Below are 25365 nucleotides of genomic sequence, written 5' to 3' on the forward strand. Positions count from 1 at the left end.
TGGATGACCCTCCTCCCACTGGGAGCCACAGCCACGCGGCAGAGAGGTCCTCCCTCGAGAATAAATACCGCTACATAAAACACAAATGCGGGAACTCCCTGGCGGTCCAGTGGTTAGGACTTGGCTATTTCACTGCCAGGGTCCAGGTTCAATCCCTGGTTGGGGAACTAAGATCCCCAAAGCCACGGAGCACGGCCAAAAAAAAAACCAAGCCGGGGCTTCCCTGGTGGCGCAGTGGTTGAGAGTCCGCCTGCCGATGCAGGGGACACGGGTTCGTGCCCCGGTCTGGGAAGATCCCACATGCCGCGGAGCAGCCGGGCCCGTGAGCCATGGCCGCTGAACTGGTGCGTTCGGAGCCTATGCTCCGCAATGGGAGACGTCACAACAGTGAGGCCCGCGTACCGCAAAAAACAAAACAAAACAAAAAAATACCTACAAATCATCTGTACCTTGCTTCATATAACAGTGACAGAATCTGGCATATCCACATATCTATAGACAGGCTTGTGATTTACTCATTTAAAAACGAGTAACAGGGATTCCCTGGTGGCACAGTGGTTAAGAATCTGCCTACCAATGCAGGGGACACAGGTTCGAGCCCTGGTCTGGGAAGATCCCACACGCCGCAGAGCAACTAAGCCCGTGAGCCTCAACTACTGAGCCTGTGCTCTGGAGCCCGCGGGCTACAACTACTGAAGCCTGCATGCGTAGAGCCCCTGCTCCACAACGAGAAGCCACCGCAATGAGAAGCCCACGCACTGCGACGAAGAGTAGCCCCCACTCGCCGCACCTACAGAAAACCCATGCGCAGCAACGAAGACCCAACACAGCCAAAAATAAAAACAAATAAATAAATTTATATTAAAAAAAATTCAGTTGCATCTCCCATTATTACAGATTGATCTTAGACTTGTAGACTTGCGACTTTAGCCGAAAGACTTAACTGTAAGAAAATTTAGCTAATGGCAAATATTAGCAGTGAGGATATTCAGAAGCATACGAATCACTATATTTTTTATCAGTTTTAATGTTTTAGATTTATCACAATTTTTATGTACTTGCTTTATCTGTTAAATTCAAGCACATAAAAAAATAAATACGTTTATAAATATACTTTACAACAAAAAATATTTTTGATGAAGTTGCAAAAATCCCCAAGAGTCACTGTTAAAACTACTAAAATTGAAACAATTATTTTTTTGGCCACACCACACGGCATGTGGGATCTTAGATCCCTGACTAGGGATTGAACCTGACCCCCTGCACTGGAAATGCGGAGTCTTAACCACTGGACCACCAGGGAACTCCCCGAAACAGAACCTGATATAAAGAATTAACATAATCAAGGATTGTAGGCTCAGACAAGGCAATACCGAGAAAGAACTGAGCTGGAGGTATCACGCTCCCTGACTTCAGACTATGCTACAAAGCTACCATAATCGAAACAGTACAATACTGGCTCAAAAACAGACACATGGAACAATGAAACAGAAAAGAGAGCCCAGAAATAAACCTACAGTTACATGGTCAATTAATCTACAACAAAGGAGGCAAGAATATACAATTGAAGAAAGACAGTCTCTCCAATAAGTGGTGCTGGGAAAGCTGGACAGCTTCAGGTAAAAGAATGAAATTAGGACACTTTCTCACACTATATACAAAAATAAACTCAAAATGGATTAAAGACCTACACGTAAGACTGGAAACTATAAAACTCCTAAAAGAAAACAATAACAGAACACTGACATAAATCACAGCAATATTTTTGGGGATCTCTCAAAACAAAGGAAATAAAAGCAAAAATAAACAGATGGGACCTAATTAAACTTTAAATCTTAACTTTTGCACAGCAAAGCAAACACTGGCAAAACGAAAAGACTTCCTGAATGGAAGAAAATATTTGCAAATGACATGACCAACAAGGGATTAATATCCAAAATATATAAACAGCTCATACAACTCAATATCAAAAAAAGTGATTACAACATGGGCAGAAGACAGCAGACATTTTTCCAAAGAAAACATACAGATGGCCAAAAGGGACATGAAAAGATGTTCAACATTGCTAATCATCAGAGAAATGCAAATCAAAACCACAATGAGAACACATCACACCTGTCTGAATGGCTTTCATCAAAAAGACCACAAATAACAAATGTTGGCGAGGATGTGCAGAAAAGGGAGCTCTCTTGCACTGTTGGTGGGACTGTAAATTGGTGCAGCTGCCATGGAGAGCAGTATGGAGGTTCCTCAAGAAACTAAAAATGGAACTACCATATGATCCAGCAATTCCACTCCTGGGTACTTAATTAAAGAAAACGAAAACACTAATTCAAAAAGATACATGCACTCCAATGTTCACAGCAGCATTATTCACAAAAGTCAAGATATGGAAGTAACTCAAGCGCCCATGAACAGACAAATGGATAAAGAAGATGTGGTGTACACACACACACACCCTCAGCCATAAAAAGACTGCAATTCTGCCATTTGCAAAAACATGAATGGACCTGGAGAGTGTACGCTTAGTGAAATACATCAAAAGAGAAAAACAAATACTCTGTTATCACTTACATGCGTAACGTATAAATGAAATAAACCACCGTATATAATAAAACAGAAGCAGACTCAGATATAGAGAACAAAGTAGTGGTTAACAGTCAGTAGAAGGGAGTTGGGGAGCAAGACAGGGGTATGGGATTGATACAAGCTACTCTGTATATAAGGTACAAGGATACACTGCACAGCACAGAGAAGGAGAGCCAATATTTTATAATAACTTTAAATAGAGCATAACCGATAAAAATTTTGAATCACTGTGTTGTACACCTGAAACTAATATAACTCTATAAACCAATTATACCTCAATTAAAAAAAAAAATGCATGCTATGTTCCACTCAATTTTGTTATGAACCTAAAATTGCTCTGAAAAATAAAATTAAAAAAAAAAAAAACTGTAGGCTCCATTTAAAAGCTTAAGGGGGGAACTCCCTGGCAGTCCAGTGGTTCGGACACAGTGCTTTCACTGCTGAGGGCCCGGGTTCAATCCCTAGTCAGGGAACTAAGATCCCACAAGCCACGCAGCAAGGCAAAAAGGGGAAAAAAAGGGATAAAAGCTTAAGGGAAAATCGAGGCTTTGTGAGTGAAAGCTCCGACAGCCTCATTCAGGGCTCCCCAGCGTCCTCAAGGCCACCGGAAGGCACACAGGCTCGTCTGGCACAGAGAATCCAGGCCAAGAAGGCAAGGATGGTGACGAGGGCCAGGCCAGGTCAAGGGGTGTGGTGGCCAGTACCAGGCTTCTCCTTCCCACCACGTGTGGGCTCTCAGGCAGCATCCAGCTGTCCCAGGCCCTTCCTTCTCAGGCCCTGAGCAGCCACCATCACTGGGGAAAAGGGTGCAGTCTGCATGCGAGCAGCGTTCTGAATGCTGCCACCCCCACGGCCCCATGTCCCCACTCGGTCATGGAGCATGACACCACGAGCTGTGATCTGGACACACGGGTCTGCAGGACACCCAACGCTCCGCTTCTGCCCTCCAGCCCCAGACTGACAACAGGCTAGAGGGGACCCGCTCAGACACGGCCAACTTCTGGGACCCCAAAGGGGCAAGGAGCACCAAGGTCAGGCAATCGTGTCACCGAACATGGATGCAGGCCGAGACTGGCGAGAAAGGAGGGAGGAACGCATTCTCAGCTGCATGAGCCCCGAGGGCGGGGCTTGGAGGAAGGTGGGAGATGCTGCCAGGCCCGGGGAGGGTGACCTGCTGTCTCACTGCAGGGAGGTGGCAGGTAGTGGGCCCCGGTGGGCAGCCCAGGCAGCGTCTGCACTGAGACAAGCGCAGGCCCCACAGGTGCCCATCCTCCAGGGCTTGCGCTGCTCCAGGACAAGGAAAGGGCCTGACGAGAAGCAGAGGACCCAATGGTATTGAGGAATTACAATGAAAGGGGCTCCACAGACACAGGGGTGGCTGGCAGCCTGGCTGGAACCGTGTCCCGCTGTCCTGCCGTGTGAGGCTGCCCGGACCTCTGGCCTCGCACAAAGGTGAGTCCCGCTCATGTCCGTCCCCGGCCCAGCCAGCCCACACCCCCATTTCTTGCCTCTCCCCCTCGTTCTGAGATACTAGGTACAGCTCTGCAAGCGGCCTCAGGATGTCATCTGGAAATAGGTGGAGGACATAAACAGCAATGGTGGGGGCGGGGGACGAAGCACGCGGAGCCCAGGACGCAGGGGTTCAGACGACCCTTGGGGGGCAGGCGGCGCTGAACACAAGCACAGCCAGGCAGGCCCCTCTAGCAGGCCAACAGGATCAGCTCTGGGCCAAGTTCAGGGCACCCGACGGGAGGGGCTCACCCAGCGTCACAGCCATCACAGAGCAGCAGGCGGTCCTCCCGGTCGCTCCTGCCGCACACCCCACAGAAGGTCGGGTCTTCATCCTCGTCCTCCCCAAGGCTGGCGCTCTCCACTGGGATCTGGGGACAGGGCAGCGTGCTCAGCACGTGGCAAACGGGACCCCAATCCCAGAGCCGTTTATATCACGGTTTGCAATGGACCCAGAGCAGATTCACAGGGGCTCCGTGGGCCCAGAGGTTCTGAATTAACACGCACCAGTGACTTTTACGTTTTCTAACCATCTCAGGGTAGTTAGCCCTGAGGAAAAAAATGATTCAACAGAAAAAGTCTGACCCACGGAAAGGCCCCAGAGCGGAGTGACAGGTGAGACAGGCAAACATGAGGGCTACGCTGCACGGACCACGTGGGTGGAAACAGGGACGCGCCGGGCTCTTGTCCCTCGAGAACTGTCCCAGGACCAAGCAAAGACACAGAAACATGACTGCCAAAAAATGACACTCAAACGTGCTGCCCCATGACGATAACGGCTATTCCTCATCTCTGCCGCCAGCCTGAGCCACCTCCACAGGCTGCCTCAGTCTCCTGCCCATGAGTCCCACCAAGAAACAGCCTCTGCAGCTCACTTCCCCACGGGTGACACGCCTGAGTCACACTCTCTGCCTTTGTTGCTGCACCAGCCAGGGACTCGGGACCCTCCTGCGGCCTCCTGGACTCTGTGCTGGATCGGAGCCACTCTTGGATCTCCTCCAACTGGACCTGCTGGCGTGTAAGCGGGCCCTCCGCCCACCTCCCCTTCCCACACAGGAGGTACTCGGGGCCAAGGACTCAAGAGGCAGGCACTCAAGGAAACAGAGCTTGCCTACGGGGAAACTGCTAGTGCTCCCCAGAGACCTCCGGGCAGAAGAGAAAAGCGCCCAGGCCAGGCCACAGGAGGCTCCACCAGCAGGACGGGACGGGAGCTGCCAGCCCCGGCAAAGACTCCAGGAGAAGTCTGCTCACCCAGAGCCGGAGTCCTCGCACATCCCTGGCTCCGCAAATAAATAGGCACATCTGCGGCTACAAGACTCGCTGAGAAGGTGTAAGGCAAGTCTCTACGAGTCTTTCTTTTTCTTCTTTTTGGCCGAGCCGTGCAGCTTGCAGGAACTTCCCCGAGCAGGGACTGAACGCAGGCCACGGCAGTGAAAGCAAGGAAGCCTAACCACTAGGCCACCAGGGAGCTCCCCCAATGAGCCTTTCTAATGGTGCTCCCCGACAGAAGAAGAGGTACGGAGGCCTCCCAGTCCCCAGACAGCAGGTGAGCGAAAGCACGCTTTTAAGAGCAAGGAGAACACGTGTCCCCAGCCCTCCCGCTCCTGCCGTGCGCCTCCCGAAGTCTGGTCCCCAGAGAGCTGGCCCCCTCTCCCAGGTCTGGGGTCCACACCCTGACCTTCCCTGCCTGCTGTGGCTGCTGCGGCTCAAGAGGAGAGAAGCTCGGAGATGCAGAACAGGCATGTGGGAGTGGAGAGGAGGAAGCCTGGGAAATGGCTCCCAGGCAGAGCCCAGGCTGGCCGGGCACACGGCACCACCTCCAGCACCGGGTTTCACATTCGTGGCCGCAAACAGCCTTTTAGTCGATTACTAAAACACATGTAACCAATACTTCAGGAAAGCAACTTGCCTTTTGAAGGCATGTTTTCCCATGAGGTGGGGACCAATGCAATACACAAAAAGGGGGCGCCTACACTTACCTTCTTCAAGATTTTACCGCCAAATTGAGCTCGAATACAAATACATTTAAATATAGTTCGATCAACTGGACAGGAATTGGCATTCTGTAAGAAAGAAAAATCACACCGCAACCTTATAGAATCACTCTCACTAGTAATACCATCTGAAAATAATTTCAGGGCTTCCCTGGAGGCACAGTGGTTGAGAGTCCACCTGCCGATGCAGGGGACAGCTGGGTTACTGGCCAGCAAACAGGGGGCAGAGGAGAGGAGGCTGGGTGCTTGAGACGAGGCCGTTACTGTCACCCTCGCTGGGTAAGGGCAGGTGCGGTGCGGCGAGTCCTGCCGCCTTCCTGGGGTCTGGGTTGGTGAGGGCGGGAACAGAAAAGCAGCAGGCAGGGCCGCTGAGCCTCGAGGACGCTGAAGGGCACGGGGCTGCGGGCCACGCATCCTTGGACTCATTACTTCTTTGAGGTTTTTCACAAAGTTCAGAAAGTAGGGAGGGGGTAATGCTTCTAAAGCTAACACTGCACCATCTGGTGAACCCCATGTGCTTTTACTGTTAGTTACACGACTCAGGCTTTCCTGGGTCTATGAGATGACCCCTCAGCACGTGAGCACCGGCCAACTCGGCCTGCGCAGGCTGCCCCTGGGCCACTCAGGATTTCTGGTCCCCGAGGGGCACTGGCCCATAAACAACCCTCCTGATCCAGCACTCCACGAGCATATCACCCCACAGTGAGCTTCACCAGCCACCCCAAGGGCCTAGAGCTCGAACGAAGTAGAGATCAAGCTCGGACACCACCCGGGGCTCCAACTCCTGCTGTAGAGCAGAGACCCAGACCCTTCAGAGGCCAGCCATGGGCTAGGTCACACACACAGAGAGGCCAGCCCGAAGGGAGGAAGTGCCCGAAGAGAAGCCACGCACCTTGGACCACTCCACGATGCAATCGAGGCAGAAGTAGTGGGCACAGTTCTCGGGTGTCCCCACAGCCTGGTCCCTGAAAGCATTAAGACAGATCGGGCAGCTCTCCGAATCATCGTCAGAGTTAAATGCACCGCCGGCTTCCAGCGCCCCCCGAGTAGCCGCTGCTGCCGCTAACATGTCCACGTCGTCACCGTCTTCTTCGGAATCCTCAGAACCTTGACAAAGAGGCAACGCTACAAGTCCACAAACCAGAGTACAGGAGGCATGCAGGCCGCAACCGCACTCGGGTGAGCAGGGTCCCGAATCCCACACACGAGGGACAGACCCGCTCCTGCAGCCCCACCAGGACAGATGTCACCAGCCATTTTAACCCGAAGCTGCTTCCAAGCTCAGGGGACACCAGCCCCACCCCCGCAACCTGGAGCCGAATCAGAACCCTCAGGAAGCAGGCAGCCTCCAGGGGCCAGCCCGCCTCTCGCTCAGTGCAGCGGCCTCCAGAGGGCGCCACGTGCCGTCAACACCCTTCTCAAAACAGTGCCAGTGAGCCATGGCCCTCATGGAAGGCCTCTCCTACAGGTCTTTCATTTTTCTTGCTTCAGGGATTAGAGAGCATAAACTCCTAACCCAGCAAGCTGGCCACAACAGTCCTGATCAATTTCTGAAAGCTTCTGAGGCTGGGGTTAGGCCAGCAGAAAAGGAAGGAGACACTTTCAGTTCACCAAGGCAGAGTCAACATGTGCATTAGTTTTCTCTCCCCACTCAACTCCAAAATAACGCTACTTCACATGGACAGAAGCAGGCTAGGGGTGTGGCAGGCAGGGTTCTTACACGCCCCCGAGACCCTGCTGTCGCAAGGCAAAGGGAAACTAGAACATAACCAAATGAGCTCTTTAAAAGCAGTTTCCTCTGGCTGGTTGCAGAACGTTGTGGCCTGTCCACTGAGGGGTGGCTCCCAGGAGCTGAGTGACGACGGCCTTTCCTGGCAGCCGGCCAGAGACAGGACTGGAGCCCCATGCCCGCAGGGATCTGAAATCTGCTGACAAGCCGTGACCCTGGGGAGCACCCTGAGCCTCAGATGGGAATGGCAGACCTGTGACCCCTTGGTGTCAGTTGGGTGAGACCCAAGCAGAGGACCGGCCACCGGTTTCTGGACTACAAACCCATGGAACCACTGAGACACTGAGCATGCGTTTCTCAGCTGCTGTGTTCATGACAATCTGTTACAAACCAAGAGAAAACTAACAAAACTGGTGTCCACACAATTTTGGAGAATGACTTTGCTCAGCTTCCTGCCTGGCTAAGGGCAAAGGGGCAGCAGCAGGCAGAGGCTGGAGGATCTGGTTCTTCCTCCGGAATTCCAGAAGGCTCAGGAACCAAAGGGAAGGCAGAGAGCCGGCCATCTGAGGGCCACCTGACCCCTCTGTGGTGTCCCACCCATGGAGGATGCCTTTGAAGTGACTGAGAGGCAGTGACCGCCAACAGAGAGGCGGCTGAAGACACAGGCAGGTGCCAAGACCCTGGGCCACCGCCTCCCCACCCCGTCTCAGGGGCTGCCGGATCAGGCCCCAACCAGACAAAGGACCAGGCCAAGGGAGGTGCAGACACAGGTGCCAGCCTGGCGTGGCAGCTGGCGGCACGGCATGTCTGGGAACCCAGCGTGGGTGAGGGCACGGCTCACGCGAGGTGGGCAGGACCACACTGGAAAGAGCTGGGAGCGAACCGAGATGAGGCCGAGCAGGGAGGGGCTGCTCTGAGCAGACCAGGACGTGTGCGCACCGCCTGGAGAGCAGGCTGAGGCAGCGGGTCAGAGTCCCAAGTCCTCATGTTTCATCCTAAGACTTGAACAGATAATATGTATCCAAAGTTAAAACAGCGACACAAGCAAGTGACTTTCAGGAATCAACACTAGCGCAGGAAAAGCAAAAAGACGAGTAGAAAGAGCTGCCAAGGGAAGGGGGACGTGGCACATACCAGGCCCGTAAGGATGCAGGTAACTCCCTTTGAAGACACTACCTTTGAGACCTCTTAAGTTCTCACGAGCCAGAGATACACTCCTTGCCCGTGAGTTTCACAGACCAGCGCGGAAAACTAGGCATGTCTGGTGGAGTTTTACTGCCCATCAGCTATGGCTGTGGCTTCTAGGTGCCTGCCTGCCACCGGGCACCTCCTCACCACCTGCGGGCCTGCTGGGCACTGGGCTCTACGTCAGCTGTCCCTGCAAGGCACTCCCCACCAGCCCGTGTCCCCCATTACCCGGCTAACCCTCCAGCCCTTCGAATCACAGCTTAGATGTGTCTTTCTGGAAGCTTCTCCTCACCAGCCCAGGCCCACAGGGGCTGAGGCCTCCCCATTCCCATGATGACCCCGTAAACACACTCTTGGCATCTATCACCTGACCTAACTGCTCCTTTACACCGTTCTCTCTGCTGCTAGGCAGTTAGCTTGGGCAGAGAGCCCCGGCTGGGCTCCCGCCCACCCTCCAGACTGCAGCCCCCATCCTCTGGCCTCCAGTAGAGCCTCAAACCTTTGCTTGAGGGATGAAGTGGCAAAGACCTGATGTCCTCTGCCTCCAGCCTGGTCAAGGCCACATGCCTGTGCCCAAGCCCCAAGCCCATCTGCAGAAACAAGCGAAGAGCCACAACGTGACCTGCAAACTCAGTACAGAACTTCACGTGCCTGCACAGAAGTCAAAATCTAACTCTGGAAGAATATATCACCAACACACGCGCAGTAGCAAACTCACACTGATGTGCTATGTCAATGCTCTTCCCTCACAAGCACTGTCCCACACGTGAGGGTTTGCCTTTCTGGAACATACTAACGTTCATAAACACAGGAGTCCAAGGACTGTGATAAAAAGACTAGGCAGATGCTTCAGGACCACACATGTCCTGAGTGGACAGCTATTCTCAGAAGGAAAAGAACCGTAAGCCAAGCTTCCAAAGCCCGGTGCCACGTGGGGAGGGGGCTGAGCGCATCTCCCTCTGAGGGGCTGGGACAGGGCAGTCCAGCCTGGGGACCAAGCAGGACACGTACCAGCCAGGGTGCCCGGGAAGGCCAGGGGAGGAGGTGCCGCGAGGTCCTCAGGCGGCACTATCTCCCCTTAAAGCAAAGCTCCCCGCGCAGGAGTTCAGGGGCACAAACATCAAGCAACGGAAACAGCCTGGGAACTTCTTGGTGGTACGCGGGCCTCTCACTGTTGTGGCCTCTCCCATTGTGGAGCACAGGCTCCGGATGCGCAGGCTCAGCGGCCATGGCTCACGGTCCCAGCCGCTCCGCGGCATGTGGGATCTTCCCGGACCGAGGCACGAACCCGTGTCCCCTGCATCGGCAGGCGGATTCTCAACCACTGCGCCACCAGGGAAGCCCCTGGGAACTTCTTAATAAAGTCACTCCGTGTGTCTGCCAGCTCTCTCAGGGGTCCCATCAAGAGCGAGAGGAAGAGCCACAGGCGGCACCACATCCTGCCCAGGTGGTCCCCGGGGTCAGGTGGCTCCCTGGTCAGGCGGCCTTAGGTCCCGGCAAACCTCGGCTCATGCTACCCCTGCCCAGCAGCAGGCAGGGGCTGGGGGCCCACTCTGCCCCCAGGTCCTGCCCGGCTGTGCTCTCCTTGGCAACGCCCTTCGCACTGCGCCCTGTTCTCAGGCATTTTTAACCTCCTGCCACCACCAGGGAAGAGACCGATCCACTGTGCCATCAGCCCAACCACATCAAAGCGAGCCAGCTTCCCAGCTGAAGACGAGCCCCACTGCAGGGGACTGCCAGACAAGGCTGCCGTGCTAGGGAGTTTCACCCCCAGTGTTCACAGCCCCAGGTGGCCAGTGCGGTTAAGACAGCAACTTCAACAAGGCCATTTTATACCAGCGACCCCTGTCACGGGAGAGGGGACACGAGGGGCCACTCGAACGTCGGCATTCTCACCAGATCCGTCTTCCAGGTGCCCCTCCTCGTCCTCGCCGTCACTGTGCTCACTGCACGTGTCGTCCTCAGAGCCCCCACTGCGGGCATCGCTGCTTTCTTCTAGATGGACAAGTAAACACAGGCCCGGGGGGCAGCGTCACGGCCGAGGCAGGTTGGAAGATGCACAGAGGTGTTCAGAGGACACCTGCCTACAAGGAGCCCAGTGCTGCCCCCAGGGATGGGGGGGTGGGGCCGCATGGGGACGTGGGGAGGGAAAAGCAACATCTTTTGCTCGACTTACATCTCTGTTGATTGCATTCAAAACAAACACCAAACAATGTGCCACTTGTGCACTCGAGGAGCAAAGCATGAACACTCGCTCCCCAGCTCCGTGTGGAGGCGGGAGGGCGGCTCACCAGCATCACTGGTCAGGGCGGCAGGACGGAGTCTCGGGTGGCCATCGGGCTCCAGGCTTCGGTCCACAAGCTCGTCCAGGCTGTCCTCATCCATTGCTGGACATTGGAGTTCAGCTCTGGAAGAAACCAGGCTCAAGTAATTCCTCTCTGTCCCAAGCTTTACGTAAAGCTCCCTGCCGAGAGCGCGATAGTCACTCTCTACACGTCACGTCCTGGTGACACGCGTCCACCCATAGCACAGGAGACATAATACGCTCAAAACCGTATATACACACAAAAAAGACTGGCTCCTATCTACAGAGCCACATTCAAAGTCAGATCCCAACTTACAACAAACCTGAGCCTCAGACTGGCCACCTTCCTGTTCAGTCAGGCACCTACCACACCTCAACACTCCCCAGGCCAGGGGCCTGACCCCAAGGCCAGGCTTGAAGGAAATGGCTTACCACAAGCTGAGGCAAAGCAGTGCTTTCAATGGGGGAGGGTCACCAGAAGGCCCCGGTGCCAAGCAGGGCCCTCTCCCTGCACTCCCCTGGCACCTCCCTCTCAGCCCTGGCTGGCCAGCCCAGGCTGTGCACACCTGACTGCGGCCGGGAGGCCACAGGTGCCAGCTGAGGCTCCTCTGCCCGCGCCCCAGTGCATCACAGGGCACCGCCAGGTCACCTGACAGCCTGGAAGCAGCACGGGGCCACGAGGAGCAGAGGTCCGCTTCTGCCTCTCGGCCGCCATGTCCGCCTGCTCTTGGGCTCCGGCTCTCCAAGTGGGGGCGCCTGTCCTGCCTACTCTGCAAGGCTGCTGCCAGGATAACACAGAAGATCTAGACCAATGACCTCACAGACACGGGGGACACAATTACCCTCCCACACCAGGGTCTCTGACTTTGGTCTCCAAATAAGGGTTCCAATCCCATCAGTGCTACTCACTTCCCAAGTGTCCCCGAGAGGAAACACCACCCCCATCCAGGTGGCCCAGTGTGCTTCCGACCAAGTCCAGTCTGCATGGTCAAAGGAAAGGGGTCACAGGAAAGTCCAGAAGGCAGAGGGGCAAAGCAAGAACCAGGGGCAGTGGGTTAGGCTGACAGCAGCGTGCCCAGAATCCAGGAAAAGCTCTCATTCCTGGATCCCATGTGCAGGCTTCTCTCTCGTGGGCTATGGGCCACACACTGTGCATTACACATGCATCACAGAAACAAGGGGCAGGGCTGTCACTACCACCACTGTACATATACTCCCAAAGAAGGATCCCCTGATGGGGCTGAGGCCAGGTTCAGGCCCCGGAATGCCTCACTTCCCATACAAAGCCCGATTCTGGGACGATGTTTTCTGAAAGAGTGAGGGCATATTAATGTCGTGAAACTGCCAACTACCATGTGATGCTTCTACCTGGAAATAGTCAACTGAAATTTTTAACCCCTGAAAGCCACCATGATTCTTTTACCTAACGTCCTAAGGTTAAGAAAATCAGCAACAGTCCTACTCAACTTAAGGGTCTGCACCCCACTTCTTGGTGAATCAGCAACACAGCAGGGACCTTCCCTGTCTTGTACCCACGTCCTGACCACGTCTTCTGCTGGAGACACACAGACCATCTGACGAGATGGTGCCACTGTCCGTCCAAAGGGATGACACCTTTCCCCTGAGCATGATGGCTGCAGTCCACTGCAGGTAAGAAGACCTATTATCCTCTGGCTATAGCTGTCATTCTGGGACACCTGCTCTCATACTTACCCTGCCCCTACTGTGTGCAGAACAGGTCCTGCCCTGGAGAAGCACAGCCTACGAGGGAGGTAAATACTCACACCCAGGAACCTACCAGGGAAAAAAATCAGAAAATGTAACCCCCCAAGGAGACGACAGAGCACAGCCAGGGACAGTTCACACGCAAAAGGTCAAAAGCACAAACAAATAACCCCTGGCCTCTCCCTTGATGACGGAGACCTAGGCCTGCCTGCCAGGGGCAGTGGCAGGGCCTGGCTCAGAGAGCTGTAAGAGGTCAGTGTGGCCACGATGGGGTCTGGCTCGCCTGAGACACCAACTCCGGAATCAGGATGACTGACTCCCTGTGTCCCTGCACCTGTGGGGAGCAGTCCCGAGAGCCCTGTGCTTCTCCATCACAGCTGCGAGAAGAACCTCCAGGCCTCCTGACAGCCCTCCCTTCCTGCATCATCACACACGGTAACTTCTGGCGGCGCCCAGGGAAAAGAGCTGGCTAGCCTCTGAAGGTGCTTTCCAGAGCAAGCGCTGTGTGACCACGAAGGAAGAGAGCACCGTTAGCAACCCGCGGCCCCCCCTTCCTCTGTAAGGAACCCTGCACTCACAACACTGTGAGAATGGGACCATGGCTTGGCACGTACTGGCCCCACCAGCAGCCCCAGCTCACATACGCCTGCCCAGATCCACCATCCCCACCTCTGCTCATATGTCCCAGGCCGACGGCCAGGAAGCCTTTTCTGCAGGACAGCCCACAGCCTCCCGGCTGCTGGCCACCTTCGGCAGTGCCGGCAGCACTCTGTGGTGTTCCTGCTCAGCCTTCAGATTTAAGGGAACTAGGGGAAAAATTTAAACCAGAAAAAGTATTTCCCTCTCTTTTCAAATTCAGGGACTCAAAGCACCTGCTATCCCAACCATCACTAAGGAACCAAAAGACCTTCCGGTGTGGTCACCAGCAGCTATGCCAGGACCAGAACCTGAATGCCCATCACCAGGCCCTGAGCAAGCCTGCCCGGTTCAACGTCTCACACGGGGCAAAGTCTCAATTTTCACTCATCGTCTGCCACAGAGGCTACAAGACCTCGAGACTGTAAACTGCAACGGAAGTCAAAAAGCTAGGGCCCAGCAAGGTCTTGGCAGGGTTGAGACAGACACCAAGAGTCCATGCTGGGAGGCTACTAAGAGAACCAAAGCCAGGCTGGCCCTGTCATGGCCTTGCCACCAGCCTGGTGCAAAAAAAAGGAAACGGCTGTTGTCATTCTGACTCAACATTCTTCTCCTAGGAAAATATACCGAGTGGTCCAGGGAGAGGGAAGGTGTGCTAAGCCCCAAGTCAAACCTCACTTCAGCCTCAGGTGCTGTCCAAGTGACCACCGGCCAAAATGTGGCTCACAGGCTGACTACCACCTTGCTGCTGCAGAATCAAGGTAAGTATATAAACGCCAAAGTTGACAAGAATGTAAAACAATCCTTGTTTTTATTAAAAAAAAAAAAAAAACAAAAGCATGGGCCAGGAATCAGGGCTAGGATTAACACAGGGCCCTCGCTCCGCACTCAGGAGCTGTGTGACGTTGGCAAGTTACTTAACCTCTCCGGGCTCCAATCTATGTATGTAAAACAGGAAGGCCAACATCTAGTCCTGAGAAACTGCTGTGAAGACTACGTAAGCTAAAGAACGGGAAACCATCCCATCAAATGAACGGGCCTGTCGAAACACAGGCGAAGCCAATGAAAGCAAAGACGACCAAGAGCTGGAAACGAGTTAGCAAAGGGTCACACTCCGCTCTAGAAAGGCGCCCCCCCGGAAACCCGCCTGCAAGCCCGGGGCCTCCCAGCCTCTGCGCGAGGCCTCCCGCGCCCGCAGGCGGTCACCGCCGCCCGCCAGCCCGGGGCCAGTGCGGCGCAGGCGTCGCACCGCTGGGCAGGCCGCAGACAAAGCGCGAGGCGCCCGGGGCGGCCCACCGGCTGGGGCGCAACAGACACCTGGGAAGCTGCAGCCCAGCACGTACCCGGAACCTCGCGCCCCGCCGGCCGCTACCGGGCGCTCGCCGCCACTGCCGCAACCGCCGACCGAGCGAGAACTACGACTAGGCCCGAACGCCGCCACCACCGCCGCCACCACCGCCACCGCCGCCGCGCGCTCCTCGACCCGGAACTGCATGGAGCCGGCTTCCGGAGTCCTCCCACCCCGCCCGTTGGCGGGAACCACTGGGACCAGGGAGGGGAAGAAAGGCCTCAGGTGGGAGAGCTGCTCCCTGAGCTTGGGGATCTCGAGGCTTTGGAAACACTGTTTAATGTGTTATCACTTTCCAAAGAGACAAGCTTCTTGGAAGAACTTGAGGTGTCTAAGTTCCCGCCTTTGGGTTGCTCTGGGACTGCTCCCTCCTTCGGGGAGCTGGTACAGTCCGGCCCTCCTCCCGTCGCCCAGGGCGAATGGGAGCGGAAGCCTGGCACACCTAGGGTCCCGCCCCCAGCCAGGGTCCCGCCCCGTGCGATGGCCCTGCCCCCAGCCCGGGTCCCAGTCCACGCGAAGCCCCCGCCCCGCCCTCCCGCCACCCACCTCCCATCCCTCAGACCCCAAGCGCGAGCTGCAGAGAGCCGGGCCGGGGCGGCCAGGTGGCGCTCCAGGGAAGAGCAGCTTTGTGCCGTCCGTTCACTCCGACCAAACACTGATGGACCCTCTGCGCGGGCTCCGCCAGGCGCTGGGCACAGCGAGGACGATTCCCCAGTCCCGTGTCCCATCTTGTCCAGACACAGTAAACACTGAACGCTGCGAATCACTGCGCCGCGTCGTGTGTGAGAAGCTGATTCGTGCTCTGATAAAAAGAGCAGAGTCCGGGGCTCCAGAGGCAGGAGGACTGGCCAGTGGTAGTTAGCGAGTGAGGATGGACCCGGCCGAGACGTCATGGCGGAGGGAGCAGCCGTGGGGAGCGCCGTGGTGCCGGCTGGGGTGGGGCAGCGCAGGTGCTGGAAGAGATCCGCTCCTGGTAGATTCTGAAGACAGAACCGAGGGGGGGGGTTGTTGAGGAGTGGGATGTGAGATGCCAGGTAAAAGGGGAAACCAGGAAGGGTTCCGGGAAGCCAGGGGAAGAAGGCGCATCCAGGAGGACGCCTGTGTGGAGCGAGGTGGGAGTCACCGGTGACCCAGAGGATAGCAGCGCTGGGGGGCGGGGCAGCTGGAGGCGGTTTAAGAGAAGACAGCAGAGTGATGGCCGGCGAGCACCAAGCGGGAAACAAAAGTGGAGGCAGCTGGGAAGGAGCCCACCGAGAGAAGGTTGTTTTTTTAATTTTCTGTTTACGAGGGGAGAAATAACCCGCGTGCTTACAGGCTCTGGAAAGGACTTTGCAGAAATGAAGAATGGATGGTGCCAGCTAGGTGAGGGACTCTGGAGGGAATCTTCCTGTGGGCGCGCGCGCGCGCGCGTGTGTGTGTGTGTGTGTGTGTGTGGACTCTGAGGGGAATCGTGTGTGTGTGTGTGTGTGTGTGTGTGTGTGTGTGTGTGTGTGTGGCGCTGGCACAGCATAGTACCTCTTGGGTGTCACCCAGGCCAGGACACTTTGGCTCTCAGCGTAAGTATGGATCTTGTGACCTCGGAAGAGTTTCTCAATCTCTCTGTGCCTCGTTGGCTATAAAATAGTGATGCTGAGGGCTGGATGGGTGGGGTCTAGCATGGTAAACACCCTGCACCAGACACCTCCCCCTCCCTCTCAGCTTGGTCTCAGCAAGGGTCGGCCCTTCTGCACACATGCCTACCTGCCAAAGACCACTAGAGATGAGGACACCACCCAGCAGAGGATCCCAAATCTGGGTGGGTGGGAGCATGCCACTAAAGCTCCTGGGAAGGAGTTGGACAAGCAGCTTGGAGCCCCCTTGGATTAGGATCAGGCCCTCCCACCCTCATCTGCAGCTGCTCTTGGGGCCTGCTGGAAGATTGTCATAATAAACACATGCAGGGCTTCCCTGGTTGCACAGTGGTTAAGAATCTGCCTGGCAATGCAGGGGACACGGGTTCGAGCCCTGGTCCGGGAAGATCCCACATGCCGCGGAACAACTAAGCCCGTGCGCCACAACTACTGAGCCCACGTGCCACAACTACTGAAGCCTGCATGCCTAGAGGCCATGCTCCGCCACAAGAGAAGCCACTGCAATGAGAAGCCCGCACACCGCAACGAAGAGTAACCCCCACTCGCCACAACTAGAGAAAGCCCGCGCGCAGCAACGAAGACCCAACACAACCCAAAACAAATAAAAAGAAAGAGAGAGAGAGAAAAAAAACCCCTGTGCCTTGCAGCCCTCACTGGGTCCTGGTGCATGCTGGCACACTCTGCTCCTGCCCCTCGCAGGCCCAGGCAGGCCCAGACACAGGATGAACGCTCCTGTCCTCATGTGCGCAGGAGGGTGGAGCTGGACAGGGAGCTCCCTTGGTTCTGTCCAGCCCAGGTCAGCCCTGTCCCCTGCCATCAGTCCTGCACAAACACACAGGGCCAGAGCCGCAGAAAGGAGACAGGCAGGGCTGTGATCCCTGACTTCGGAAGGCCGGTATATCAGTGTCCTAGGGCAGCCATAACAAATGACCACAGACTGGAGGGCTTAAAACCACAAATTTCTTCTCTCACAGTCCAGGAGGCTAGAAGTCCAAAATCTAGGTTGACAGCTGTGCTTTCTCTGAAATCTGTAGAGGGAATCCTTTGTTTCCGCTTCTGGTGTTTGATCTTTCAGTCTTCCGTGGCTTATGGCAGCATCACCCCAATCTCTGCCTTGGTCTTCGTATGGCCTCCCTCCCTGTTTGTCTGTACCTTTCTTAAAAGCACACATGTCTTTGGATTTAGGACCCACTCAGATAATCCAGTGTGATCTCATCAAGGTGCAAAGACCCTTTTTCCAAGTAAGGTAACATTCACAGGGTCTAAGCATTTGGATAGAACATATCTTTTTGAGGGACCACCATTCAATATACTTCAGAGGGTGATGAAGGGTGCATTTGGAACCAGCAGGACCCGGGGACTCTGCTGGAGGCCGTTCCAGCAGGGCAAGGCAGGAACTGGGAGTCAGCCTGCCTTCTGGCCCGTCCCTGTCCCCGAATCCCAGACTTCTCCCCTCCAAACCTCTGCCTGTCTGCCCGCCCCCAATCATGCCCAGTCCTGAAGGTGCACGCCCTGCCCACAGCAGGCCACACCCAACACCCTGCACTTGAACTTCCCTACTCAGGCTTCATGCTCCTGAGGTCCCAGGCAGGGTCAGATGCCTCCCTGGAGGCCCACACTTAGCCACCTGGGCAAGTTCTGAAGGAAGAAATGAAATGACCAAGATGGTGGGAAGGGTGCAGGAGGGGCCCACACTGGTTTTGTGGCAACTGGTGGGCTCCAGCCCAGGCTTATGTGGGCTCCGGGGAGGACAAGGAGTGGGGTGGTGAGCTGGGGGGCAGGAGGGCTGCAGGAGAGCAGCCGGGGGGGCTGATGCTGAGGAGGTACTGTCCCTGGGCCAAGTCGGGGGCACAGGGGCCCTTTGTAGCTGCCTGGAGCCGGGAGAATGGTGTCCTCCAGGGAGGGCCAAGCTCTGAGGCATGTGCAGAGACTCTGGTTGACTTGAGGGAGGTGGGCAAACGGGGGAGTTGTTGCTTACTTTGGAGGGGACACAAAGGTCTTAAGAGGACCTTAACCCTAACCCTAACTCTCCAGACTGGATGGTGGAGAACAGAAGGGGCTCGGGCACCTCTCTGCCTGATTAGGGGTCCGGATGACCGATGATTCTGCCTCAGGGAGGCTGCGAGGGGAGTGTGAAAAGAAGGGGCCAGGGCCACGACTCTCCTGGCTGCCTCCTTGGGGCTACACCAGGAATGGATGACTCCAGATCTGAAACGCTCCGTTCCCTTGGTTTCTACATTTTCAATGCCCGGACAGGACAGGGCAGAGGACGCGGGCAAGCTGCCGAGGGCCCTGCGCCCCGTGCCGTGGCCCCTCCGGACAGGAGCGACCACGAGTCCCCAGGGCTGGCCCGCGGGCGTCGCGGGTCAAACCAGGCAGAAGCGAAGCCCCCTCCACGCCAGCCAGACCGCCCCGGAGTGGGTGCAGGAGGCGCAGGCAGTAGGTGGTCGCGAGGGCACGGGCCGGCTTAACGTGTGCCGGCGCCCGGCCTTCCCGGGGAGGGGCCTGGCTCGAGCGGCCGGAGGGTGCTGAATCGCCCGGGCTGTTCCACCACCCGGGCCGGCGGAGGTAGCGCCTCGGGTCGTACCACCCGCCCCGGCCGGTGGGGGAGCTGCCCCGGGCGCCAGGCGGCGACGCGGCGCCCGCAGGCCCCGCCCGGCAGGTGGCGGCCCCGCCCAGAGGCCGACGTGCGGAGAGGAACGCGCCGGCCGCGCCCGCAAGGCGCCGCGCGACGGTGGGCGTGGCGTCCCGTCCCCGACTCGCACACAGTGGCTGCGGCGCGGCAGGGCGGGCCCGGCTCGGCCGACCATTGGCTGCCGGACCTGTACATTTGCATACGGGCCCGGCGCCGAGCGCGGAGCCGGCGGGGGCGCGAGGGGGCCGCGGCCGCCGCCGAAGTTGGGCAGAAAGCCGGTGACGGCCCAGTGCCGGGGTCGCAGGTGACGCGCGAGGGGTCCCAGGCCGGCGGGCGGGAGCTCGGGCCGGGCAAGGCAGCGGGATCGGACAGCCAAGTTGGAGGGGAGGGAAGGGTCGGGGGCGCGGGACGACCCCTCCGCCCGCACGGCGGTCCCTCCAGGCGCAGGGCAGCCACTGCCCACCGCACACTGCGCTGCTCCGGACCCACTGTGCGTGTGACAGCGGCTGATCTGTCTCTGGGCTGCGCGACCGCCCCGTCCTATCTGTGACCCTGCGGGGCAGGGGACGGCCACACATCGGGTCAGAGGGAGCGCGCCAAGGCGGGTGGTGGGCAAAGGCGCCCCATGGACTGGGTGTGCTTTTCTGCGCCCAGCAGTGGGCCGAGGGAAAACAGGGGACAATAAGGGAACTTCGCTGTCCTCCGCACGAGGGGGCTCAGATTGGACCAGTTGCCCTCTTGGAGGGAATTCTCTTTCCCTGTGTGTCTCAGGGTGTCAGGATATGCAGGGTTCTTGGGACCGCCTTCCCGATGTCGCCAAGCTTAAGGCAGTCCTGGGCAGGCATGGGTACCGGGGTTCGACCCTTGGACTTTGGGACAAGGACCTCCAGAACCAGCCTCTTGAGGGCTACCTCTGGGGACTTCCTTGAGGACAGTGGTGACAGATTTGACTTTTCTGTGCACTCTCCCACTTCAGCGAGGCCGCTAAGGGAGTCGGGGCTCTGAAGACCCTTTTGTGGTACCCCTGACACACCCTCCCAGGGGCGGGGGCTCCCGGAGGCCCGCTTTCACTGTTGGGGATTCTCGAGTTCACCGTGAAAATCTTGTGGTTGTGGAGCCAGCCCAGAGCAGCCTGTGGGTCTGCAGACGCCAGGAGGCCAGCAGCAGGCTCTGTCCCCTCTCCCAGCTGGTGGGGAGGCAGGCTTAGACGGGGCCTGCCTTGTGTGGACTCGGACTCCCCTTGGGAGGGACCCTGTCCTAACTGATGGTCGATGTGGTGTGCTGAGTGTCACACCCAGCAGGCTTGGCAGGGCCAGGTTCTGCAGGTGGCAGGGAGGCTGCTGGTGGCTTTGGGGTTGAGCACCAACAGCTGATCTGCTGCCACTGGGCACTGACTTACTGTGGGCACAGCCGTCTGTGAACCCTGGTGACTCAGCCAGCCCTGGAGGGCCCTGCTGTGCGGGGCGGGGGGGCAAGCAGGAACTCTGAGGCCAGTCGGGGCACCAGTGCCTTCCCCCCAACACAGTCTGGCAGTGCACAGCGACAGTGAGGATGGCTGCCCGGTACTCAAAGCAGGCAGGGTCCTGCACTGCCATCCACTGGTTTGATGGGAGCTGGGCCTTTCCTCACCTCAGCACATTTCACATCATTGTTTTCAAAGTACAGTTTAAAACTCAAAAGTAAACTTTTCAGCAACTCAAGGATTTGCTTAGTGATCTGAAGCACGTCTGGCAACTTTCGGGGTGTGTGTAATTTTGTTCACCTGGAACAGCCTCAGAGGAAGGTTCTGCCTGAGGACCCTCTCTGAGCTGGAGAAGAGGGCTGTCAGCGTCCTCAGAGCCAGCCTCAGGCCAGGGGCGGGTCCCTGCCAGTGACTTCAGAAGGAATGGGTGTTCCCTGAAAACAGACACGGAGAACAGGGGGCAGAAGTCTGCCCAGTTCTGTGTCTGCCACCCTTTGGGGAGTGGGGAAGCCCATGACACTGGGAAGGGCATGGGCTGGTCCTCCCCTTTCCCGTGTGTGTAGGGTGGTCCCTGGATGGCACCTGGCCTTGCCCCCTGCTGGCCTACGTGCTCAGCTTGGGAGATGACGCTGTGCTAAGGCTCAGGGCTGGTGCCCAGCGGTCCATGCAACCCTCTGGAGCACAGGTGGGGGCTATAGGTGAAGGGAGCAGGCCCCTTGGACAGTCCCCAGTCCTCCCACCCAGGGCAAGGCCTGACTAGCCCGGGCACTCTGGGCTGCACCCTGTGTGGCTTGTACTTGGCCCTATCTGGAGCCACAGGTCAGGCAGGAGTGTGGACAGGTGAGGGGATGGGCTGGGGGCTGCACAGAGGAAGCTGGGGCCAGATCCCTTTCGCCACCAGGCCTGTGCAGCCACTCCCATCCCTGCTGCAGCTCAGGCAGGAGGTACCGGCTCCTGGTTACTCCCATAAGCCGTGCGCTTGGTGGTTTCCTTGCTTCTTGCACTCAGGACTTCACGTCCCCTACTGTCAGCCCCAAAGGAAGTGGGGAATACCAGGCCTGGCTCAGGGGCCACCCCAGAAGAAGGCTGAGTCCATCCCAAAGTTGCCCGCCCCAAAACTAAGCACGAAGACCCCTATGATCTAGGCTGTCCCACCCCCTGTTCCTCCATATGCATGTCTGCACCCAAGCCTCAGAGCCCCCCAGGCTCTGACCGATGGAGCTCTCCCATCCTAGCCACAGCTATCTGAGCTGGGAGCCTGTGGCCCACCCCAGGACCAGGGCTGTGATTTGGACCTCGCCCTGCCCCAATTTCAAGGCTGCAGGCATGCAGCTGAGGCTTCATGCCCACCTGGGGAGCGGAGGTTGGCAGCACACCCTCCAGGGGCCAGCAAAGCTCCCTGGGCCTCGTAGACCCAGGAGTCCTCGCAAGCTCTCAGACTCAGGAAACCTGATGGATGGGTCTGGCGTGTCCTTGAGTCCTCATATCCAGGAGCCACCCCAGAGGGGGCAGCGCTTTCTGCTGCTGGTGGGGAGCAGGCCAGAGAGGGAAGCCAGGTGGGGAAGAGGTCCAGACAGAAACTCAGGTCAGTGCTGAGGCTGCTTCAGGTGCCCAGCACCACTCCAACCCCAGGCTCAGGTTGCCAAGGACAGAAACACCCCCCCACCCCCGTCTCCACACACCAACAGGGAAGGGCCACCCCCCCAGGGGGTGGGTGGACACAGCAGCCTGAAATGTGAGCCCCTGGGAGCTCCAGCTTTAGACTAACTGATGACTGGTCCCTGGGAAACCCCCATCTCAGGATCTTTGGCTGCTGCCAGCCCCAGGCAGCTCAGGGGACTAACCAGGGACCCCACAGACCCTGCCCAGTGCAGCCTCGGGACACGCTTAAGCCACCTGGGGCAGTTTATTGAGGTTTTAGTGTCGGGGTAGGAAGGCAGCACACACACGTGCGTGAGCGCGCGCACCTGCACACGCATGGACGTGGGGAAGGATACCTCCCGCACGCAAGCACATACCTACAGGCTGAACACAGGGTGGTCCGTGCACCTTCCTTCCCCAACAAGAAGCTGTGGCCTTTGGGGCCTAGTGGTTTCTGGGCTGGCCACGCCCTGTGCTTCTCCAGGGGTCTGGGCAGATTTGACAAGGACTAGGGCGAGAGTCCTCAGCCTTCCCCTGTCCCCTGCAGCAGAAACCCAGGGCTCCAAGGAGTCCCATCTCAGACCCAGGGTACCAGGGCTTCCCACTGCATGGTGGAAGGAGTCCTCTGTGACCCCGAGCTCGCCTTCTGTCATCCAGGCTGGGCTGGCCTTGGCTGCCGTTGCTCATGTCATCAGAGCCCAGGGCTGGGCTGGTATTGGACGTCCACTCTGGGGCAAGAGCTGCTACCTCCAGGAGTTCTGCGTCATAGGGGTGACTGTGGGGAAGACATGGGCTGAGAGGGCTGCGGGGGCCACAGAAGGACCTCGTCCCACCCAGAGTCGGGGAAACAGACATACTCTCTGGGCTCATGCAGGACACTAGGGCTGGACTCTGGGGGGCTCCCAGGAGGGGCTCTTCTCTGGACGGAGGCAGAAGATCCTGTGGGAAGAGTGGGTCAGCTTGGAGCTGGGCTGGGCCCCCCACTGACCTGGCCACCCTCCAGAATCGTTCTGACCTGTGTGCCAGGGGGGGCCCCGTCCGGCCGTGGGGGTGGGGACAGCGCAGCCCCCGTCTGCTGGATGAACTGCTGCAGGTTACACTGACGCAGCTCGCGGTTCAGCTCCTCCAGCTCCTGGGCCTGGGCCTAGGGCACACGGGACCCTCAGAGGCGCACGGGACCCTCAGAGCCACACGGCCTCACACTCTCCCTTGTCTGATCCTGAGACCGACACCCAAATCCACCCTGCGATGCAGGAACTGGCAGGGCTGCGGGGTCCAGCGGGCTCACCTGCAGGGCGTGCTCAGCAGCCTCCAGAGCCCTGCCCACCAGGGCAAGGCTGCCCTGCACCTCCACACTCTGCCGCTCCTGGGCGGCCAGGTCCTGGCGCAGGCGGTCTGCAACAGATGCTGTGGGCGAGGGGGGCCCAGGGGCCTCTGCGGCCACAAGTAACTCGGCCTCCAGGGTGCGGGTCTGGGCGTCCAGGGCCTGCAGCCGAGCAGCATGCTCGGCCGTGGCCGCGCTCAGCGCCTGCAGGCGGGCCTGCCCCTCGCGCTCCCGGGCCCGCTCCCGCTGCAGCTCCTGCTCCCAGAAGGCCTCCTGGCCCAGCTCCGCTGCGTTCCTGCGCACCCGTCGCTCCAAGCCCTGCAGGTCTGCGCAGCAGCCCAGCATTGGTGCTGCGGGACCCACGGACTCGGGTGGCACAGGGCCGGAGGCCAGCCCAGGGAGGCCCAGGCTGAAGGTCAGTGCTCTGCAGGGCTCACGGTCCAGTGCTGGTCGAGGCTTTGGGGGCAGGCTAGCTCGGATTGGGCAGCGCTCAGGGGGAGGGCAGCTGTCCGAGGAGGGCCTCCCAGCGAGGCTGGGTCCTGTCCGCCTCAGGACAAACTGGACATCGCTGGCAAACTGTCCACAGGTCGCCTGGGCACCCACTGGACACTCCTGGGGTAGCAGCTGCCGTTCCTTCTCTCTGAGACGCTGCACAAGCACAAAGCGGCCTGTCTGGCCTGGAGTAGGGGAGAGGGGTCAGTCAGCCCACATCCCTTACCGTCTGTCCACCTGGCTTGCTCAGTTGGGGGAAGGCAAGAGGGGAAAGCAACAGCCCCACCCTCCTTGGGGAACCCCAGGTGCACCTGCTGGGCCATCCGTGCTTCAGGGGACTCACCTATCGCTTGGGCCAGTGCGATGACCACTTCCTGACAGGTGGTCTGCTCTGAAACTCCACAGACCACACGCTGGATGCCATCCACCCACACCTTCAACTCCATGGTCGCCAGCTCTGAGAGCATCCCTGTCCTGCAGGGAGGGTGAAAGCCACAGGGTCAGGCCCTGCCTGGCCCCGCTTTTCCTCCTTGAGGCCTGCCCCTCACCCCCTGAACTGGCTCAGGACTGCTGCCCCTCAGCGTCTGCTGCCCAGCCCCACCTGCAGGCCGCGCATTCCTGGGGTTGGGGTAGCAAAGACCAGTGCCCACCAAAGGGGGAACCAGTGTGCCCTCCCGCAGCGCTCGGAGGCTTCCTCACTTCCCAGCCTGCTCTCGCCCCGCCCCACTCCCGGAACAAGGCTAATCATTAACCAGACACAGCCACCTGGCTCGGAGGGTACAGCCCCTCCCGCGGGGCGTCCGCGCGCAGACCTCGGCCCTGCGGACCCACCGCACCCGGCATGGGCGGCCCCTCCCCACTCCCGCCCGTCCCCGCGATCGCCGCGAGGCCGCTGTCCCCGCCCGGGGCGGGTGCAGGTGCGGCGCGACCCCCACGCCGGCCCGGCTTGCGCCCCTCCGTCGGAGTTCCCGTCCAGGGCCGCACCCTGCGCTCTGGAAGCTCCGGGGCCCGGCGCGGCTCACCTGGACGCTCGCCTGCCTCCGGAATCCGGACGCGAACTGGCCGCTGCCAGGCGCCGGGCGCCGCCGCAACCTGCCGCCTACAGCGCCGCGGGAGCGCCCCGGCCCGCCACCCCATTGGCCCACGGCCGGCGCGCC

The 25365-nt window shown here is 58.4% G+C and overlaps 2 protein-coding genes and 1 long non-coding RNA gene across 14 annotated transcripts in view; 1 reads left to right on the plus strand and 2 right to left on the minus strand.

Annotated features, from left to right (window-relative positions):
• The window catches only part of PHRF1 (PHD and ring finger domains 1), a 28123-nt gene extending 12961 nt beyond the window's left edge, over positions 1 to 15162 (minus strand). For 3 of the 12 annotated variants that reach the window (XM_067037935.1, XM_067037937.1, XM_059068029.2), the window contains exons 1-6: positions 15019 to 15160; positions 11301 to 11416; positions 10906 to 11004; positions 6985 to 7199; positions 6078 to 6161; positions 4351 to 4469 (exon numbers count right to left, since the gene is read on the minus strand). In XM_067037935.1, coding sequence (XP_066894036.1) covers positions 4351 to 4469; positions 6078 to 6161; positions 6985 to 7199; positions 10906 to 11004; positions 11301 to 11394 — 611 coding nt within the window. In that variant the 5' untranslated portion in view covers positions 11395 to 11416; positions 15019 to 15160. Of the gene's footprint in view, positions 1 to 4350; positions 4470 to 6077; positions 6162 to 6984; positions 7200 to 10905; positions 11005 to 11300; positions 11417 to 11963; positions 12093 to 12223; positions 13109 to 15018 lie in introns of all 12 variants that reach the window. The other 9 variants (XM_067037932.1, XM_067037934.1, XM_067037929.1 and 6 more) reach the window with 5 other exon arrangements.
• Positions 15163 to 15773: 611 nt separating this feature from the next.
• On the plus strand, positions 15774 to 17285 carry LOC136794570 (uncharacterized). Its single transcript, XR_010841555.1, has 2 exons — positions 15774 to 16385; positions 17010 to 17285. It is a non-coding gene; the product is annotated as an uncharacterized lncRNA (long non-coding RNA).
• Positions 17286 to 22633: 5348 nt separating this feature from the next.
• Positions 22634 to 25364, minus strand: RASSF7 (Ras association domain family member 7). Its single transcript, XM_059068041.2, has 6 exons — positions 25231 to 25364; positions 24552 to 24682; positions 23681 to 24393; positions 23408 to 23536; positions 23250 to 23331; positions 22634 to 23167 (listed from the first exon to the last, which is right to left on the minus strand). The coding sequence occupies exons 2-6, from the start codon at positions 24673 to 24675 to the stop codon at positions 23136 to 23138; spliced, it is 1080 nt and encodes a 359-aa protein (XP_058924024.1). The 5' UTR covers positions 24676 to 24682; positions 25231 to 25364; the 3' UTR covers positions 22634 to 23135.
• Between the last annotated feature and the right edge of the window lies 1 nt (position 25365).

The sequence above is a fragment of the Kogia breviceps genome, chromosome 7 (genome assembly GCF_026419965.1).
Source record: "Kogia breviceps isolate mKogBre1 chromosome 7, mKogBre1 haplotype 1, whole genome shotgun sequence".
NCBI classification, from domain to species: Eukaryota; Metazoa; Chordata; class Mammalia; order Artiodactyla; family Physeteridae; genus Kogia; species Kogia breviceps.